Genomic DNA, 15,635 nt, shown 5'->3' with positions numbered 1-15,635 from the left:
AAAGTTGTGGGGATTTTGAAGACTAGGAGAGGATTCCTGGAGACAGTTTTGGTGTCCTGTGACCCTGGGCGCAGAAGGGAGTGGACACCTGCCCCTTACCACAAGCTTAGGGAGAGGGGCTTCAGGGTCACAACTTGGAGAGCTTGTTAAGCGTCCCCTGGAGTTTGGGAGACTGAGTCAGACTGGAGTCTGACTCAAACCTGAGAACTACAATGGGCAGAGACTGCCAATGACTAGCTGTCCCCACGGTAGAGTGAAGAGAAGATGGCTGTATGGGGATCCACCAGGGCTCCATGAGTTTGCTGGGGTGAATGAAATGGTTACGTCCCATGGACCGGATGTGGGCTGCACATATGTGAAACCACCAGCGTAGGTTTCATAGATCTGGTCCAAAAAGGCTGCCTGAAGTTGGAGAGACCTCAGTGGAGGAAGGAAGCTAGAGGTTGACAGATGTAGGGGAGGAAAAATCATTTTCCCTCTACCCTCTGAGTTCTCAGCTGAGATCCCTGTAATAAAAGAAGATTAATAAGAGAAAAGCAAACGAGCTTTTAAACGTGTATACCTCATGTATATGTGGGAAATACCCAGGGTAAAATGAGGAGCTCCCCAAGGTAGTTTAGAACTCTGGCTTAAATACCATATTCAGATACAGACAAAAGGAAAGCACGGGGAGTCTACCTGAACAGGTCCGCTGGCACTAATCTCTTTCTCCTCTCAACCCTCAATACCACTGATCACCCTACACCTGGGCACATCATCGTCATCCACTACACCTTTTACTAGGCACCTACTGTGCTCTAAACCCTGAGCCAGCAGTTTACATCAGTCTGCTCTTAAACTCTCAGGACACGCCCTGAAGTAGGCACCATTTACAAATGAATATTTCTGAATAGGTACTCTTTACAAATGACGAAAACGAAGTTCAGAGAGGAGAGAGGACTTCCTAAGGTCACACAGGTAGAAAATGGCAGAGATAGGATTTGAACCCAGCTCTGTCTGCCCTTACCTTCTTTCCACATCCCCTCTCTGTGGCTTGCTAGAGTGACTTCCACCGTAGTTTGGCCTTCACGTTGCTGCTTGACCCTTTTGTCGTCATTTGCCTTTTCCTCTATTAATGCCCCTATGCCTTAGCGCCTGATTCCTTTAGGGGGAGACTGCCTTACACTTCTTGACGTCTCCCAGGATATCAGCACAGCGAGGAGAGATTGTTTGTTTGACTTCACATAATTTTCTCAACCTCAAGATGCTCTAGAAGAACCTCCACCTTCTATTTCATCATCCAATCCCTGATGGGACGGGGTCAACCAGCACAGTCCGCATTCATGACCTTCCTTTCTTGCTTTCCTGTCTCTAACATGTACATACCCTGATCTCATTCCAGTCCCTCCTTAAGAAATGAGAGAAAACCCCTCTTAGTAGGTACCTCCCCTTGGCCATCTACATCCCTCTCCCTGCCTCTCCTTACCTGAGACCTAGAGCAGCAGCGGTAGCCACGGCCACCCCCAGAGCCCTTCCCCTCACTCCATCCTGCTCCCTGGACCCACTGTGTGCCAGTCGCTTCAGTGCCTTTTCCATTTACTGGAGGATGTTGCCCCACTTGGGTGTTTCCCATCTTCCCTGAGAGGCTTGGTTGTCAGTTTGCAGTTGAGAAACCCTGAGGAAAATGTGATGAGAGGGGGCAGCTCAGGAAAATGCAGAAGAAGAAGCAGAAAAGAGAGATCACTGCCCTTGTGACATCTTCCTTCCTGCTTTCATTTTGTCACAGCCCAATTGGGCAACACTCAGTAGCTCCCCCTTCTCCACCGGAGCAAGTCTAGACCCACCCATCTGATGTCCCACCTCTGCTCCACTCACTTCCTCAGGCCACCAAGACATTCTCATCATTGACCACTGACCGCTACATTCCACAACCCCTCCCACCATTATCCCTGCCTGCCTGACACTGTGCATCCAGATTTGACTTGCCTTTTGAGGCCCGAGTCAAGCCTTCCTGATGACCCACCATCTTTCATGTTATGCCACACCACAATTCTCAAGGATGGGCATGTGGCTGAATCACCCGGGGAGCTTAGCAAACATACACGTGCCTGAGCTCCACCCCGGACATACTGATTTGGTAAGTCTGGAGAGGGCCCAGGAGCCTGCGCTTTAACAAGCAGCCCAGGTGATTCTGAAGTAAGTGGTTCAAACAGAGGATACCTGTGGGAGCTGTGTGTGAGTCAGGTGGGCCCCAAAGCATTCCTCAGGTGCTCTCCCTATGTCTGAGGTGTGTGCTTCCCTGAGCTCCTAGTCTAGGCATGAGCTTGGAGACCACAATTATAACAGCACTAGGAGTGACCTCCATGGATTGAAGTTCTGCTGTGTGCCAGGTGCTTTATGCAGGTTATCTCGTTTAATTCTGTCAGCTTTGGGATTGTGTAATGAATACTTGTCATCTTTTGGCTCTCCAGCACCCAATAGCTTTCCCGTTTGGGGGCTATGCCCCAGTGTGTGGGTCTCACGAGGCCCCCTTCCCTTGAGCATGGAGGCAGATGTTTCTTCTGCCCCTTCTCCCTGGCACCTATGGTACAGACATGTGACTTGACCTAAGTATGGGCAAATGCATGATTCTGCCCAGGATTCTGGATCCTAGGGGTGCGATACAAGATGCAGGGCCAGTTGTAAGTGACTTACTCAGAGGCAATTGAAGCACTGAGAGTCCAGGAATAGTATGGTGGCAAGTACTTGGTGGCTTCACGTGTACAGGGGCAGTGACAACGGCAACACCACTGGACTGTCTCAAGTTATAACTCGGTTTCTGCCATTTTCTAAAACGGGTCCTTCAGCCTTCTCGACTCTGTGAGCTACCAATATCTTTCTAAATTCCTCTGCTAGCCACGACTGGATTCAGTTGGTAGCATCAAGAATCATGACTCGTATTGGTTATTATGCCCTTTTTTTTTTTTTTTTTTGGCGGTACGCGGGCCTCTCACTGCTGTGGCCTCTCCCGTTGTGGAGCACAGGCTCCGGACGCGCAGGCTCAGCGGCCATGGCTCACGGGCCCAGCCGCTCCGCGGCATGTGGGATCTTCCCGGACAGGGGCACGAACCCATGTCCCCTGCATCGGCAGGCGGACTCTCAACCACCGCACCACCAGGGAAGCCCTGGTTATTATGCCCTTTGAGGCAGTGAGGAATATCTTCAGGCTGAGGCCTAGCAAGATTAACTGAGTTACTCAAGATCAGACATACGTCAAGGATGTGACAGAGCTGAGATTCAAACCTGGGTCCTGTTTAATGCCAAGGCCTGTGTAATTAACCACATAACACTGTTGTGTAGGTCAAGGTCCCAGCAAGAAAGAGGTGGCTCACTGAAACAGGTGACTGAGAAGTGTTTAATGAAAGTGTGGGTAGAATTCGGGGAAACCACTAAGGTAGGCTGCAGTACCCTGGGGCTGGAGCAGTGGTGAGTGACTACTTGCCGTGGCCTAAAATCAAGGGACCGGAGCAGTTGCCCAAACTTGAAGATAACAGCTGTTTGATGCAAGGCTTGAAGGGGCCTTGAGGGCCCCTCGTGCCTCTCCACGGAGAAGGAACCCAGAGGATAAAAACTCTGACCTCATTCTCTTTCCATCCCCTGCCCTTCTTTCTTGCTGCCTACTGGCCACACCCAACCAGAAGCTGGTGGGAAAGGGAGCCTGGTCAGTTCCCAGGAACAGACCAGGGAGGAAAAGGATGGAGAGTTGGCCTGATGGTGCAAGTGGGAGAGCGTCCAGTACGACCATTTGCCTTCCAATTTAGTGTGTGTAATTCCTCAGGCGAGTTTAATATATTGAACTGAAGTATTATTTCATCTATAATTAAATTAATCACACAAGCACACCAAATCATGCAGTTGGTTAACTCAGGATGAATATATAAGTGTGTCGTGGTGTTTGGAAAGGAGCACGATGACTCCTTAGAACCCTATCTCCCAAACAAGCTTGAGAACCACCAAGAGACAGCCCGTGCTATGATTCAGTGGGTGTCTGGCGGCGGGGTGGGGGGGGGGGGCAGGCATCTGCATTTTAAACAAATGCTCCAGGAGTATCCGATGCGGGTGGCCTAAGGACTGCAGTTTGAGAGAGACTGCCCTAAAGTGCTCTGCCTCTCCTAGAGAGCGTTTAACGGTGGTTCCTCCCTTGCCCTAGCCTTTTTTGTCAACTTCGCAAACAGAGGAAACATTGAAACTGCTGAAATGCAGGTCCCAAACAAGCCACCTGAGAAAGCAAACACTGCATGCCATGCTCTTACAGCCTCCGTGTGGCTGGGTTCTCTTGGCCAGGAAAATATCAATAGATGTGCTGAGCAGAATAGCTTCTGGATCCAGTGCCTCTCAGAAGACTCTCACCACGGCACCAGGATGACATGAATTCCCTTCATCACCTTCTAATGGACTCAGCTGGATGATCAGAGATAATCTGCATGGGGTCAGTGCCATCCTCTTGGAGGGTTCAGGCCCCAGGTTGGTGAGGAAGTCCTCATATGATGGCAGTGGGGCCAGGGAGGGGAAGACTGTACCTTAGCTCACAGGAGTAGGGGAAGGGCAACCTGATGGTAAGAATGTGTTTTCCTAACACGAGGTGGATTGTGGGTGATAGAGTGTGTTTTTTCTTGGGGAATTTAGGATGACATTGGCCTTGGCCGTTCCTGAATGGGAATGGAAGGACCTATCATCTCTTCCCCACTAATGAGACCCCTTCCCCTTTAGAGTCAGAAGAGGCAGAAAATCAGAAACTAGTGATTTAAATCTGTTGGTGGCCCTGGATGCCTATTTTATGGAAGAGCTTGGGAGTGAAAGGGGAGTTAAAGGAACAGAGAGAGAGGAGGGGGAAAGTGCACATGGGGGACAGCCTTCAGGAGCCTAACTGGTGAGAGCCGGTCACCCACCATCCCTGCCCCTCGTGTGGTACAAGGAAGAAGCATTTAGATAGAGCAGGCTCCCGGTTATTCCATTCTATATGGCTTTTAAGTGCGTGGTCTTCAGTAAAGGAGCTCTAGTTTTTGTTCCTGCCAGTAAGAGGAGATTTACTTCTCACGTGGTCTCCTTCCAGCCACGTACTTCTCTGCCTTCACGGGGCTGTTCTGAGGGTCCAGTGGCAAAATGCATCCCTGATGACGCACGCAGTAGTCAAATGATGATATCCTCTTTTCCGTCCGATGCCCTGGGTCCGAGCTCATCCTCCCAAATATGGAAGCCTCACCGTGGATCTCACCTTCTCTTCGTTCCGTGCTTTTCAACAGTCTTTTCTGGGAGTGTTGAAAGGGCCATAAATTACGGGGAGAAACGTAAACATCTGATTGTAGAGGAGAGGACGGCCCTGGCAGTCGGGCGAGCAGGATGCTCTCTAGTGGGAATTCTGTCCAATTCAGGCCAAAATGTTGTGGTCCAGGGCAAGGACCAGGGCAGAGTGAGCAGCTGTGCCCCCTGTGTCTCACGACCCCCATAAGACATTGACAGTGAAAAGCACTGGACAGTGTATTTAATGCACACCCTGAGCTGCTGGTGGAATGGCACGTTTGGGGCAGTAGCTTCTCTTGTGAGGGGGCAAAGCACACACCCAAGGTTATCAGTGAAGTGAGGGGAGTTAGCAGGGCCAAGAAGGTGGGATCCTGAGCCTTAGAAAGTACCTGTGCTACAGCTTCAATTCATGTCATTGACCCCCTACCCCATCCCCTGCCCCTCACACTCCTCTTTGGACACAACTGCCAGATGGACGTGGATGGAGGTCAGAGTTCATTCTCGTGGGTTCCAGCGCCTAGGATGCAAATGACCTCTGCATGACAGCAAACAGAGCAATGAAGACCAGGCTCTTACTCAGGAGCCCACGTGCCACGGGAATGACAATGCTGGTCCCAGGGGCCCCGGGGAAGAGAGGAGATTCAGTGCTGCTGTTGGCACGCATGCTCTTGCACACTTGAGCATTTGCAAAAGTCCTTCACACCCCTTAGTTCATCTGCTCTCATCCTTCCTTTCCCCATACTAACTGGGATTGTCCTGTGCATTTAGCTTGTTCCATTGCTTAAAACTACCGATTAGAAATATACTTAGTAGAGAGCATAGGGTCCATGTCCAGAGAGGCATCAGGGAGAAAGGGCAGGCTGACGAGGCTCCTTCCTGCTGTGATGCAGCAGAGAGAGCGAGGGCTCCCAGAGCAAGGAAACCTGGTTTCCATTCTCAGCATCAGGACCTACTTCCTGGGAGAGTCACCTCACCTCTTTGGCCTCAGTTTCCTCATCTATAAACTGAGAAAAATCCCATCATGAATTTTTATAGACTTTAGCAACATGATTCTAAAAGTCCTGGGTAAACGTCAGTAGGTACCATAAGAAAGAGATGCAAACGAGTGAGGAAACTTGGCCTATCTAGACTCAGCAGATGTGGAAATAGGTTCGAGCACAATTAATCTATAGAGACACAGGGTCCAAAAGAGAAATCGGCAGCAGGGCAACAAATAGAAGCAGATATAGATCTAAGGGTATCTAAGAATTTAGCATCTAAGGAAATCGGTAGCCCAGTAAGTAAGCAAGAATTGTCTAGTAAATAGTCTTGTGGGATCTGGATAACAAGATGAAGAAAAAGGCATTTGTTCTATAATTTATACCATAAAGTAAAGTAACACCCCCCCTCCATGGATTAAGATTAAAATAAGAGGAAAAAATAGAGAAGTAACCAGGAAATAGAATCAAGCACAATTAAGGAATAAAAGCAATTCAAAATATCAACACAAAATAATTCAAAAATCAACACATTTGCCTACGCAAAACTTAAAACTGAATGTGCAAACCAGCAAAGGGAGAAATGACAGAATGGCGATAGAAAGCACCAAAGGTCCTTTTGTGCTAAAATCCACCCCCAGCCTGCGGCACTGCCTTGCATCTCCGGGAACTAGATGTCTGAGGCAGCCCAGCCAAGTTCAGCAGCTGGCAGCGCTGGCTGGGGACTGGGGCACGGCCTGGAAGGCAGCGCCTCTCTGGACCCTCAAGCTTGCAGCTGTGCCCTCTGCGTTGCCAGCCTGTGCCCGGTTCCAGCCCTGCTGCCTGAAGGTCCCATCCCCGCTAACTCCATCCTCTCCAAGTCTCTCCTGCCGGTGCCCTACCTTATCCCCTCCCAGCCCTTGAACATTTTCTTGCACGGAGCTCCTAGAACGTGTCCACTCTCGAGGGCCAGAACTGCATCCCTTTCTGAGGTTGCACGCAGGTGGCCAGACACCCGCACTCCATCCCACCCCATCCCACCTCTACCCCAGCCACAGTGCCTGGGAATTCCTGTGCCGCTGGGATGGCCCCTCACTGAGTTCTGGGAGTACAAACACTCCAGCTCCCCAGCCCCCCACATACAGACAACTCCCGTGGTCCCCAGAACCCCCTGCAGGACTGAACAAAGGTTCTTCCTGTGTGACTTGCCTTGGTTATGACACCGTTTGCTAGGTTTCCTTCCCTCCCCGGTCCCACCTCCCGAATGGCTTTACCTGAGATCACTTCCTAAACCATTTGCACAGAATTTCCCCATGGCCTGCCTCAGCAGAACCCTCCTAAGACAGGGAGACAGTGGCTTCCTCAGGGGCACCACACCCTCCATCCCCTGATTGGTGTCTCAGCTCTTCCATCACCTGGACAAGCGGCTCCCTCCACTAAATTCTCTCTTTTTCAAACAGCTCAGTGGCTTCTGCTTCCCTGACTGGAATATGACTCATAGAATGGTTCCTGTTAATTAACAGATAAATAGATGAAGGAGATGCAGCCTTTAGTAGGAATGCAGGCGAAGGTTTGCGCTCTCAATTTACATGCTGGAAAATTAGTGAAAAAAGAAAAACATTGACTCTCACTAGATCATTTATTTTCAAGATTTAATGAGCACCTTCTAGGTAGCAGGCACTTAGGCACAACATAAGGAGGAAAGGGTGCTGCCTCTACGCTATGGAGCTCAGAGTCCACAGTAATAGAGAGATTAAAGCAGGTCCCAGCTCACATCTATTTTGACAGGTATATTTTTTAAATACCAAATCCCTGTAGACAAGCCTGCAGTGATGCTGCTTCCCTTATGCATTAGGGATCCCACTGCAAATTGTTTCCAATCTTTGGAAAACCATTTGGCAATATGTATACAGAACAATATAAATGTTCAAATTCTCTTAAGGGAATTTCTTTTGAATAAACAATTTAAAAGAAGAAAAAGAGGGGACTTCCCTGGTGGTCCAGTGGGTAAGACTCCGAGCTCCCAATGCAGGGGACCCGGATTCGATCCCTGGTCAGGGAACTAGATCCTGCATGCTTGCCGCAACAAAGAGTTTGCATACTGCAGCTGAGAAGTCCTCATGCCGCAACTAAAGATCCCACGTGCTGCAACTAAAGATCCCACATGTCACAACGAAGACACGGTGCAGCCAAAATAAATAAATATTTTTAAAAAGAAAAAAGAAAAAGACATCTGCAAATATATGTTCATCTCAGAGTTATCAATGCTACAAAAAATGAAAATAATCTCAATGTCTAAAATAATCTAATGTCTAAGGCAAATGATTATATATGGCTTTCTATTGATAAAAAAGTATGCTGAAATTCTAATTACAAAGACTAGGTAGCAACATTGGAGAAGAGTTTTAGCACAGAAAAATAATGAAAATGTGTATAATTAGAATTATTGCTATGTTAAAATATGTATAAGCATGAATAAAAACTAGAAGACGGAGAAAAAAGACATGATAGATTAGTGGGAATATGGAAGAATATTTCTTTCTCTGTTCATTCAATATTTAATGATAAATATGTTCTAACATAAATCAACATTTAGTAATAAGCTGTATGGAGGGGTGTGCATGCAAAGGTAGTGATTCTTAGCTTTGCCTGCACATTAAAAATGTCTCCTGAAGATCTCAGAAAAAATACTAAGACCAGCCCCACCTCCAGAAATTCTAATTCTGTTGGTCTGCAGTAGGTCACATGCATCAGTATTGAAAAAAAATAAAAGCCAAAGCTAACAGTCCAGGAAATCTTAACATGTCGCAGCTGCTCAGAGCTGTTTGGCTAGATCGTCACTTCCAGCTCTGGTTTTTCGAGCTCCACCCCACCCTACTGCAGAGACAAGGAAACTGAAGCCAGAGAGGGCTCCTGACTGGCCCAGAGTTACACTTTCACTCGGTCTGACTGACATTAGAAGACAGGATCTCTTTTTCCACTACACCATCAGGGGTTGGCTGAGCCACTGGAATTCAGCAAAGATGCCATTTTCCTCTCTTACTCCTCTGGTGTGCAAGAAGCAAAACAGAGGGGAACCATGGGGAGAGTGGCAGCCTCACCATTGCCTCCTCACCCCAGCCCGACCTCCTTCCTCCCCTGGGAAGGTCCACCCAACTGAGGTGACTCAAGTCCACCCTTGCCTTGCACCCTTCCCATCCCTGACTCTCAGCACGTGGACTGGGAATCGAAGGGCTTGGTGTCCAAACCAGGGGCCCAGAGACCTGGAAACCATACCTGGTGACATCTGTCACATTTGTGGGGGGTGACTTTGAGGCCAGGAGAGGAGACGCTGGTAGCTGACATGGGGAGGGGTTGGGTCACAGTCCTGGGGCTGGGATGGAGCTTGCTTCAGTACTTGGTGGTGATAGGAGGAAGGGTGGGAATCTGAGCAAAGTTCTGGGTAGGATTCTCACCTGAGGCAGGGGTACCCGAAGGATCTGTAAGAAGGCACATTGGGTGGTTGGACAAATGGATGGATGAGTGGTAGGGTAAATGGAACTCAGGAGGGAAATGAACATGGCCATTCATGAAGCAAGGTTTCCTTTTGCTAAAATTAAAGAAATAGTGTGACATCTGTCTGGGTCAGAGACAATGAAAAGGAAAGAAGGAAGAGAGGGAGAGGAGAGAGGGAAGAAGGGAAGAAGAGTGGGAAAGACAGAGGGAGGGGGATAGGGAACAAGGAAGGAATTTCCAAGCTATTCATGTCCTTAGAAATGCACTTGCCTACTATTCTTCACCAATCCATATGCTCCCACCTTCTTCAAGAATAATTCCCTGATTACTTTATACCATTCTCTCTGCCTTGCACTCACCTGTACCTGTGGCATATTGCTTTACAAGTTATCTTTATTAATATATTGCATATGTATCTTGTCTTCCTTCGGCTTAGAATTCCACAGGTGCTAGGAATTTGAACCTGCCTCCCTCTAATCTGCTTTCCTTAATTCATCCAATCAACATCTACGGAGGCCCTACTGTGTGCCAGGCACTTCATTAGTTGCTAGGGATATAGAGCCGAACAAGGCACAGGTCTTGCCCTCAAGGTTCTCAGATATGAATAGGGGAGACAGATAAGGAAACTGGCCACTACTTAACCCAGTGAAATAGTGCTGTCTATCAAAGAGATCAGAAATGCAGAATCTAGGTCCCACCCAAGACCTATTGCATCGGGGTCTGCATTTGAAATAAGATCCCCAGGTGATTCATGCCCACAGTAAGGTCTGGGGAGAACTGCTTTGGAAGCACACAGGAGGGCCCTCAGATGCATCCTTAGGAGGGGGAGGGGACTCACAGAGGCTTCCCAAGGAATTGACTACTACATGAAGACCTGAAGAATGAGACTAACTTGTCCCAAGTCCACCGCTCACCTTTCACCCACTTCCCACAACAGCATAGCACGTTAGGCTCTACTCCCCAAAAGGAATCCCATACAAAGAAGCCCCTTCTTACTATTGGACTAAATGTCTCTCAAGGACCTCAAATGAGAGACAAGGAGCTTCTGGGGGAGCACAGGCTTCTAGAAATCCTGAGCCACAGCCCCGTTCGTGCTACCACCACTGCTCCACCCCCACCCGTCCTGGCTCTCCCCACCCTCAACCCCCCACCCCCAGGTTACTCACTCTTGGTCCACCAGGTGGACAGGGTAGAACAGGATGATGGGGTCCTTGGGAGGCTGGTAGATCACACATCGGTACAGTCCTGTGTCCTCCACTGGAAGGTTGGTCATTCGGACGCGCAGCATGCTCTCACTGGGGGACGTCTTTTAAGAAGTACCTCCCCACCTGGACTTGACTAAACTCCCCCGAGACTCTCTCTGTGATTGCCAGCGTCTGGACCTCCCGTTTATCTTTCAGACTCTGCCAAGCCTTCCGGCTGTTGGAATCCGTGTCGTGGGTGATGGGACAGTCCACTTTCAAGGTGCGCTCCTCTGCTAGAGTACACTTTTCCTCGGGTAGTTCAGCGGCAGTTTGGATTTCTGTAAGCAGAGAATTAGAGCTAGGCTCTGTGAGGAATAGCTTTTCTCTCTTTGGAAAAAAGAAAGAGGAGCCACCTCTTTTACTTGTTCAATCACCCAATTTTCAGACAAGATCCTCAAGGTGTCCGGAGAAGATGCAACTTTCCCTGCAAGTTAGCACTAGACCCCAGATCTTATCACCGTGAGTAGTTTTATGGAGTTGTTTTTTTTTTTTTTTTACTACAAGAGCTAGACTGCATATGGTTTGTGCAAATCAACTTTTATAAATGATTGTTTTTGAGAGGAAGAAATTGCTTGAATAAAGACAGAGCTTGGGTTGCATGCTAAGACCATGAGTAACAGGGGCACGATGGGAAGGAAGGATATAGAGAAGGACGTGCAGGGTGCAGAGTGGATGTGAAGACATGCTACTAGCAGAGAGCGATTCCACTGAACAGCTAGAGGAACTTCATCTAAGTCAGGGGAGAGAGATCAGTTCAAGAGACTATTGGAAAAACGGTGAGGAAGCCATCTCAAGGACATGGTGGACATTGATGTCTGGCTGTGTGGTTCTCCCCTCTCCCTTCCTTGGGTAGCAGAGCACCTCTTTCTCAGGGTGCTCATCTTTCTCATCCTATGTAGCTCTACTGATGGGGCTGACCCTATTCTCCAGGATGGACATCCAGACACAGGTTTAGCCAATCAAAGAAGTTCATCATCCTGGCCATGCTGATTGGCCTAGAAATGGGCACATGACTGAGGCTGGGCCAATCAGAATCCTCCCTGAGACTGCTGCCGCTATTGAGAAGAAAGCTCTTTCTGGCTGTGTTGATTGGTCAGTGGGATGTGAAACTTCAATTGCTACATTTCCACTGTGAGCAAATAGTCTGCCTGAGAACGAGGCCAAGCAGACGCAAAGAAAGAAAGGGAAAAAGAGAGAGAGAAAGACAGAGAGAGACCTGCCAACATTATCTGAGGCAGGAACTCAGCTGTGCTCCAAACCAGCACCCCTCATACTTCCCAGTTGCCTGAGCCAAGAAATCCCCCCTCCTATTTTTACTTTAGTTGGGTTTATGTTGCTTGCATCCAAAAGAGTTCTAAATATTATGGGATGTCAAGGAGTCACAGCAGTGGTCCTCTACTGGGGACAATTTTCCCCCTGCGGACATTGGGCAATGCTTGGAGACATTTTCTGTTGTTATAACTGGGAGCAGGGGGGTGCTAATGGCATCGAATGGGTAGAGGCCAGGGATGCTGGTAAACATCCTCCAATGCACAGGACGGCCGCCATGACAAAAATTTATCCCACCCAAAATGTCAATAGTGCCGAGGCTGAGAACCCTTGGATTACAGGGACAAAGGTTTTAATCACACTCTTGGATGTTGAACCTAGAATTGGAATGACTTTCTGGTCTGGTCCAATGGAGCCTTGCTGATGGGAGGACGAAGTAGAATGGCAGTAAGAAGATCCAGGTCTGTGTTTTCAGCAGGACACAGCAGGAATCTATAACTTTACTGAGAGACTACAATATATCCACCCAGGCCTGGGATACCTTCCTCCATGGAATACCAAATAATGGGATAGACAGTAATGCTGGGTCAAACTACCTACCACTACCAAGGTCAGGCTACCACTACCTACAACTACTGCTGCTATTATTAACCTGAATATTTGTGTCCCCCCAAAATCCATATGTTGAAATCCTAACCTCCAAGGTGATGGTATTAGGAGGTGGGGTGTCTCTGGGAGATGATTAGGTCATGAGGGTTCTGCCCTCAGGAATGGGATTAGTGCCTTTTTTTTTTTTTTTGACTGCTCATGAATTTTATTTTTCTATACAGCAGGTTCTTATTAGTTATCCATTTTATACATACTAGTGTATACATGTCAATCCCAATCTCCCAGTTCATCACACCACCACCACCACCCCCTGCTGCTTTCCCCCCTTGATGTCCATACGTTTGTTCTCTACATCTGTGTCTCAGTTTCTGCCCTGCAAACCGGTTCATCTGTACCATCTTTCTAGGTTCCACGTATATGCGTTAATATACGATATTTGTTTTCCTCTTTCTGACTTACTTCACTCTGTATGACAGTCTGTAGATTCATCCACGTCTCTACAAATGACCCAATTTCGTTTCTTTTTATGGCTGAGTAATATTCCATTGTATATATGTGCCACATCTTCTTTATCCATTCATCTGTCAATGGACATTTAGGTTGGTTCCATGTCCTGGCTGGTAAATAGTGCTGCAATGAACATTGTGGTACATGTCTCTTTTTTGAATTATGGTTTTCTCAGGGTATATGCCCAGTAGTGAGATTGCTGGGTCATATGGTAGTTCTATTTTTAGTTTTTTAAGGAACCTCCATACTGTTCTCCATAGTGGCTGTATCAATTTACATTCCCACCAACAGTGCAGGAGGGTTCCCTCTTCGCCACACCCTTTCCAGCCTTTATTTTTTCTAGATATTTTGATAATGGCCATTCTGACCAGCGTGAGGTGATACCTCATTGTAGTTTTGATTTGCATTTCTCTAGTAATTAGTGATGTTGAGCATCTTTTCATGTGCCTTTTGGCCATCTGTATGTCTTCCTTGGTGAAATGTCTACTTAGGTCTTCTGCCCATTTTTTAACTGGACTGTTTGTTTTTTTGATATTGAGCTCCATGGGCTGTTTGTATATTTTGGAAATAATCCTTTGTCTGTTGTTTCATTTGCAAATATTTTCTCCCATTCTGAGGGTTGTCTTTCTGTCTTGTTTGTAGTTATCTTTGCTTTGCAAAAGCTTTTAAGTTTCATTAGGTCTCATTTGTTTTTGTTGTTGTTGTTTCATTTTTGTTTTTTTGCGGTACGCGGGCCTCTCACTGTTGTGGTCCCTCCCGTCGCGGAGCACAGGCTCCGGACGCGCAGGCTCAGCGGCCATGGCTCACGGGCCCAGCCGCTCCACTGCATGTGGGATCTTCCCGGACCGGGGCACGAACCCGTGTCCCCTGCATCGGCAGGAGGACTCCCAACCACTGTGCCACCAGGGAAGCCCCTCATTTGTTTATTTTTGAGCAGGGGAAGGAGCGGGGAATTCAGGATGTGAAGTTCATTCACTCCCTGTTCCATGCCTTCTCCTCCATCAGACCCTCTTCCCAGGTCCCTTTTCATTCCTTGAAGTCTCTCCTTCCCACTGGAGTCTGTCATCCTCCTCAGCAACAGGGTTGTCCCAGATAAAATATGGAGAGTTCTGAGCTGTTTCCTGGGGCCTGGAGCTGGGGACTAACCTGGAACAATGACCTGGAACCACTTCTTTACCCCGGTTTTTGTTCTTATACTCACCTTCCTGGGAAGAGAACTGGTATTTCACAACTGTCTGGCCCTGCACTGCCCACACCACCCAGGAGCCTAGGAAACAAGCCCTCAGCTCAGGCTAACTAATGATTTCATGTGTCTTTACATCACAGGTTTATTTACATCATAGGTGGTAGGAGTGCATAGTTGAGTAATTTGAGTTCAGATTGTTAGGAAAATCTACATTTTCCATTTCGAGAGGTTATGCAGGAGCTATGAAGATAAAAAGAGAGAGAAGATGGAATTTTAATGTTATGAAAATAAGGTAGTAAAAAAAGGGACCTTAGGAGAAAGAGTTAAAAACAAACTTTCAACTTAGAGTTTCCAAAGCCTGGTCACCTGAGTATCTAACTCTGGAATTCCCAAACTTATCTTCACCTTAGAATCACCTGGGCGGTGTGAGAAGATGCCAACGCCCACACCAGACCCAGACCAATGAAATGATCCCAGTGGGGTGGGACCGGGCATCGGTGTTTTTTTCTTTTTGTTCTGTTTTGTTTTTTAAAACATCTTTATTGGAGTATAATTGCTTTACAATGGTGTGTTAGTTTCTGCTTTATAACAAAGTGAATCAGGTATACATATACATATGTTCCCATATCTCTTCCCTCTTGCGTCTCCCTCCCTCCCATCCTCCCTATCCCACCCCTCTAGGTGGTCACAAAGCACCGAGCTGATCTCCCTGTGCTATTCGGCTGCTTCCCACTAGCTATCTATTTTACCACTGATCTAATCTGATTTCCACAAAATCCTTGTGAAGCGGTTGTCACTATCCCCTTTCACGGTGAGGAAACTGAGGCACGGGTAGTCTCGTTGATTCTCTTAAGGTTTCCCAGTGAATTAGTGGCATCACCAGAGCCCAGGCCTCCGAGCTCAGAGCTCCTTCTGATGCCGGTACCTCCCCGGGCCGGACAGGGAGCTCAGCCAGGGCTGGTCTGCAGCAGAGCAGGGGAGCGCCAGGGAGCCTGGAGTGCGCTTGGCATGATGGACGGGCTGCCCCGCCCCCTGCTGGCCAAAGCGCGCTACGACAGCCATCGTGTGTGTGTGTGTGTGTGTGTGTGTGTGTGTGTGTGTGTGTGTGTG

General features: G+C 48.0%; 1 protein-coding gene across 1 annotated transcript in view; it reads right to left on the bottom strand.

The window, feature by feature from the left end:
• Positions 1-5,776: 5,776 nt before the first annotated feature.
• TREM1 (triggering receptor expressed on myeloid cells 1) overlaps positions 5,777-15,635 on the bottom strand; it is a 24,900-nt gene continuing 15,041 nt past the window's right edge. The window contains 3 exon segments of the mRNA XM_029243279.1: positions 5,777-5,867; positions 10,877-11,010; positions 11,012-11,232. Of these exon segments, the coding sequence (XP_029099112.1) occupies positions 5,777-5,867; positions 10,877-11,010; positions 11,012-11,232 (446 nt within the window).

The sequence above is a fragment of the Monodon monoceros genome, unplaced genomic scaffold (genome assembly GCF_005190385.1).
Source record: "Monodon monoceros isolate NGI ecotype Baffin Bay Population unplaced genomic scaffold, NGI_Narwhal_1 Super_Scaffold_3, whole genome shotgun sequence".
In the NCBI taxonomy this organism is placed as follows: Eukaryota; Metazoa; Chordata; class Mammalia; order Artiodactyla; family Monodontidae; genus Monodon; species Monodon monoceros.
Note: the sequence above shows the minus strand (reverse complement) of the source record. Positions and strands in the feature narration are given on the sequence as shown.